Source organism: Argentina silus (genome assembly GCF_951799395.1).
Source record: "Argentina silus genome assembly, chromosome: 11".
NCBI lineage: Eukaryota > Metazoa > Chordata > Actinopteri > Argentiniformes > Argentinidae > Argentina > Argentina silus.
In genome coordinates, this window is record NC_139665.1 from 18,938,097 (window position 1) to 18,943,585 (window position 5,489).

The 5,489-nt window shown below is 46.6% G+C and overlaps 1 protein-coding gene across 1 annotated transcript; it reads left to right on the plus strand.

The window, feature by feature from the left end:
• Positions 1 to 4,802: 4,802 nt before the first annotated feature.
• Positions 4,803 to 5,489, plus strand: LOC310812505 (cAMP-dependent protein kinase inhibitor alpha-like; the record flags this gene model as incomplete). The annotated part of the gene is made up of 2 exons (XM_083681097.1): positions 4,803 to 4,944; positions 5,356 to 5,489. The coding sequence occupies 2 exons, from the start codon at positions 4,803 to 4,805 to the stop codon at positions 5,436 to 5,438; spliced, it is 225 nt and encodes a 74-aa protein (XP_083537223.1). The 3' UTR covers positions 5,439 to 5,489.

The following is a 5,489-nucleotide window of genomic DNA, read 5'->3' on the forward strand; positions in this document are numbered from 1 at the left end:
ACAGACTGGAGCTCCAGCTACATGACCAGGCTCAGGGGAGCTCCAGCTACATGACCAGGCCCAGGCTCTGTGGAGCTCCAGCTACATGACCAGGCCCAGTGGAGCTCCAGCTACATGACCAGGCCCAGGGGAGCTCCAGCTACATGACCAGGCCCAGTGGAGCTCCAGCTACATGACCAGGCCCAGGCTCTGTGGAGCTCCAGCTACATGACCAGGCCCAGTGGAGCTCCAGCTACATGACCAGGCCCAGTGGAGCTCCAGCTACATGGCCAGGCCCAGGGGAGCTCCAGCTACATAACCAGGCCCAGTGGAGCTCCAGCTACATGACCAGGCCCAGTGGAGCTCCAGCTACATGACCAGGCCCAGTGGAGCTCCAGCTACATGACCAGGCCCAGGCTCTGTGGAGCTCCAGCTACATGACCAGGCCCAGGCTCTGTGGAGCTCCAGCTACATGACCAGGCCCAGGGGAGCTCCAGCTACATGACCAGGCCCAGTGGAGCTCCAGCTACATGACCAGGCCCAGGCTCTGTGGAGCTCCAGCTACATGACCAGGCCCAGGCTCTGTGGAGCTCCAGCTACATGACCAGGCCCAGGGGAGCTCCAGCTATGTGACCTGCCCCAGGGGAGCTCCAGCTACATGACCAGGCCCAGGCCTTGTGGAGCTCCAGCTACATGACCAGGCCCAGGGGAGCTCCAGCTACATGACCAGGCCCAGGGGAGCTCCAGCTACATGACCAGGCCCAGGCTCTGTGGAGCTCCAGCTACATGACCAGCCCCAGGCCCTGTGGTGTTCAAGCTACATGCGTGGGACTGGCTGGTTGGCTGACTTGGTGACTACTGCTGTAGAAGAGAACAGCTTTCCCTGTCTTTCTTTCTCTGTCCGTGGTGCTGAAAATACCCTCTGCCTATGAGAGCAGGACCACCCTTATGCAGCACCCTTACAGGTACATTTACCAGAACCCTTTTATTCAGGGTGATTTAAAGCTGCCAAGGTTTCATTTTGAATAGCCATTTTCGTCTCATCTATAACCGAGTGCAGATTGAGAGTTTTATCAAGCTTGATCAGGGCCCTCATAGACCAATGAAAGAGACAGGCATACTGAATGCAGGCCCCTAATCATTGGATGAGGATATACATGATAGATCTTCAGATTTATAAGGAATAATAAACCGGTAGAAAATAACCAGTATAAGTGAGAAAAGCAAATTTACACATGAATTGCAGGGACGTGATATCATGTAGGAATAATTTAGTCTATGTGATAATTTTTTACAGAGCACCGGGTGATAAATACATATCATTTTGGTCTCAATTAGAGGGATGCATGCATTTAGAAAATGGCACAGGTAGCAATTTGGAGCATTAATGATCTCTTTTAATTATAGGTTAGCCGTAAAAGGCTTTGATGTTGAAAAGGTAGATGAAGAGTGTTCTTAAGTCTTTGTCAGCGGCCTACTCAGTCCCTGAGCTTTAACAGCCATGCTGTAAACAACCCTTGACCTTCATTCGTGGGCGACTGTCGTCAGAGCCTTTTTTATTACCTTGCTTTATTGTGTCTCATACACACTGTAGCCATTGTCTGAGATTATTTATATAGGTCACAGTTTCCATCTGTACCTAGTAGTCCCTACTTTTATATGAATTATTACATTTCAAAGGTGCCATGATTCGAAATATTATCACAAATCTTCACTTACTGTAAGGTGATCAAATGTATAGATATTGAAACCATTGATGCGTACATTGATATTCCTTCTCAACTGTAATCAGTTGCTATGGACTGCTGTCTAACAGATATTTGGAGCAGTCAGTACGGGTTAACTAAAATTTCTCTGCAAGGAGAGAAGACCTGAGGTCTCAGCCTCCCAGAGCATGATGGGCCTACTTTGGCCCTGATAAGTCCTCCCTTTGTCCTCTATCTGTCTCCTGCCTGCCTCTAATGTGTGCGGCAGCTGCGGACCTGCCCATGCTAATTGTAGCGTGTTTTCTCGAGACAAAGAGGAGCTTTGACATGCGGGGCCTGAGAGGGGAAGCGGAAAGAATGTCCTGTCTTCCTCCACACTCAACAGGCTGGAGACAGAGGGCTGAGGACAACCCTCATCTCAACCACCACGGACCCCTGCTGGCTCCCTGTAGGGGGTGTCAATACAAAAGCCTGAGATTTCAGTCTGTGTGAATATGTGGTTACAGTATAGTGTATCTGCATTAAGCTTATAGGGATACACTACAAGTATTAAGACCTATCTCATTGAATGTAAAGTGCTTTGAGTTGGGGGAAAACACACTATAAGAAAGTCATTATTTTCATTACCCATATGAAATAGGGTGGAAGGAGGATAGCAGCTATAATAATATTAATTTGGTGATGTGGTTAATGTGTTTTTTATAATGATAACGCAGGGTCAAATATGACACCAAAGTTGTGGACATGGGTGGAGGGAGTGACACGGTACCCGTCGATGGTGAGATAGAAACCAATTAGTACTGGATTTGGATTTGTGGTCGATAACGATTTCAGATTTATTGCAGTTTGGTTTCAGGAAGTTTCGTTGCAACCAGGTTTTGATATCGGTGAGGCAATTTGTCAGGGAGATGGAGGTGGTAGATGTGATGGATTTAGTGGAGAGGTGGAGCTGTGTGTCATCGGCATAGCAGTGAATCTGGAGGCCATGGTGGCATATAATCTGTCCAAGGGGGAGCATATAGAGGATGAATAGGCGGGGGCCACGGACAGAACCTTCGGAAACACCTTGGGTGACTGGAGCTGTAGAATGTGTGGTTTGTGTTTTTGATGTGGATGTATTGTTTCCATGTGAGAGCAGTGTCGGAGATGCCGAGGCTGGTCTCCAGGTGTTTGATGAGGACGGTGTGGCTGATGGTGTCAAACGCTGTACTGAGGTCAAAGAGGATGAGGATGTTGATGGCGCCGGTGTCAGAGGAGAGTAGAAATCGATTGAAAGGGCTCATACAGGTTATTGTTGTCCAGGTGGCTTTTGAGTTGTGTGGCAACAGTGCGCTTCACTATAGCAGCCCTATGAGAGTGGAGAGGTTGGAGGGTGACAGAGTTATGTGACACCGATATGCAATCACAATAATATAGTTCCACAATACCCTACCATGTTTTTTTCGTTACACCGATATGCATGAAGGCAGATCGTTTGTGGATAATTTGACGCTGAGTGGTGGGGAAATGAGAGTTGTTATGTGAGTTGGTATTGCACTGCTGCATTTTCCCTCTTGCCAAAAAGTGCAAGCAAAAAACAGACTTGTGCCAGATCTGGGCCGTCATTACTCTGCTGACAGGGTATCCTCTTTATGATAGATAGATAGATAGATAGATAGATAGATAGATAGATAGATAAGTACTTTATTGACCCCCGAGGGAAAATTAAGGCATTATTATTCTATTATAGAATAATAAAATAAAATAGACATCTGAAACATTATATACAACAGTCCAGTATGATTTAACATCCCCCAGCCTGACTCTGATCACCCCGATCGAGCCAGCCGGAGGAGGAGTTGTACAGTCTTATTGCGGCAGGCAGAAAAGATAGCCCTTTGTACAACGTGGTTGTAATAATCTATTGCTAAAGGAGCTTCTCTGCTCTGCCACAGTCTCATGTAGGGGATGGGAGGGATAGTCCATGATGGCCAGGAGGTAACTTTATAACCAACACCAGCCAATTTGTGACCTGTGCTTTGATGGATGAGTATGTGTGAATATTTTGTGTGATACCAGAGAATGCTGATGAAGTCATGCTAAAACTAGGGCACCACAAATTTGTGGTGGCTCAAAGAACCCTTAAGGGCTAAGCTAGTGCTTATGGCTAACAGATGGCCAACCTGTGGCCCCTATGTACTGAATGTCAAATGTGTGTGTGTGTGTGTGTGTGTGTGTGTGTGTGTGTGTGTGTGTCGGTCTCAGTATCATAATCAAGGCAGAGGAAGGGATTGCACTGAATAACTAACAAGATGTGGTTTATTTAAGAAGAACCAAAAAAAAGATAGAGACAGAGAGAGGGGGGGGGGGGGGAGAGAGAGAGAGAGAGAGGAAGAGAGAATGGTTTGGACTCGTATGTTTTCCTGCCAGAGGTGTTTTTTTACCCGTTGCCATAGAAACAGCAGCTCACTGTGTCGTGTGTGTGTGTGTGTGTGTGTGTGTGTTGTGTGTGTGTGTGTGTGTGTGTGTGTGTGTGTGTGTGTGTGTGTGTGTGTGTGAGAGAGAGAGAGAATGCATGTGCTCTGTCCTGTTTGTTGCTGATATTTGGGTGTACGAATAATATACAGAAAGGAATATTTTGTATTTTGTAAAATGATTATGCATGTTGACAATATCGTCTAAATAATTTTTATTTGTTTAGATTTAAATCTTGGAATATGTGTGTGTGTGCGCATGTGCGTGCCTGTGTGACAAGGGATGTACCCATGTTACCTAGAGCTTGCAGACTTCCGAAACTGCTGGTCACCATGAGAACAGACAGACACAGCCACTACAATGAGAAACCTTTTGTTGATGTTCCAGCTGAAATCAGAAAACGGCTGAGGAGCCTTTGAGCTTGATAATGTATGAGGCCGAATGACAAAATGTCCAGAAAACAGCCTGCTGCAAGAGCTTATTCTATGGTGAAAATATAAAAAATACTGATGTGAGTTGGATAAATTGTTTCTAGCTGTTGTGTGTTACCTTGAATTTTTCTATCTTGTCCACACAGTATTACGAAGCCACATGCAGGCATTTGATAAAAGCACTCCCCCCAGTGGATCAACATCAACAATCAGGTTGTAGTAGGGCCCTGAGATGACAGAGGTGGAGCCTGTGTTGGACTTTGCCTCCTCGGGCCGTTCGGGGAGAAGGAACGCCCTGCCGGACATCCTGGGCTCTCCAGCAGGGGTCAACCCCACTGATCTGCCTCTCAAACTGGCTGAGCTCTCCCTCACAGGTGGGTTAACTTAACTTATTAGCCTCTCAAGATTTACCACTGCTAAGCTAATCATCCAACATTTACCATACACCAAGTGACACTTGATTAAATTAATGCATGCATGTTACTGTTGAACATCACCAGGCTCTACAACATAACCCATGTCTTGTTCCCAGAATAGACACACTTTGAGACAGATTTACAACACTTTTGCAACAGGTGCAAAGTCTTCAGTAGGGGATATTTGATAACTAAAAGTGATTATACCCTTGGGTACAACCCTTGTGGTAGAAGTCAGAAAAAATACATACCGAGACAGATCAGCAGACACATCGACAGGAAACATGAGCTAAACAACAAAGCTAAAAGTTAAAACTGATGAAACAGTTGATGAAACTCTGATCAACATCTGATTCTGTCTCCATCCAGATGGTCCGGGAGGGGCCCAGTCCCCCACAGCGGAGGAAGCCCCAGCCTCTACGGAGAGCTCGGAGGTGAAGGAGGGATCATAATGGGCCCAGCGTTGACCTCGTGGGAGGCCTGCAGAGACAACTAGAGAGGAG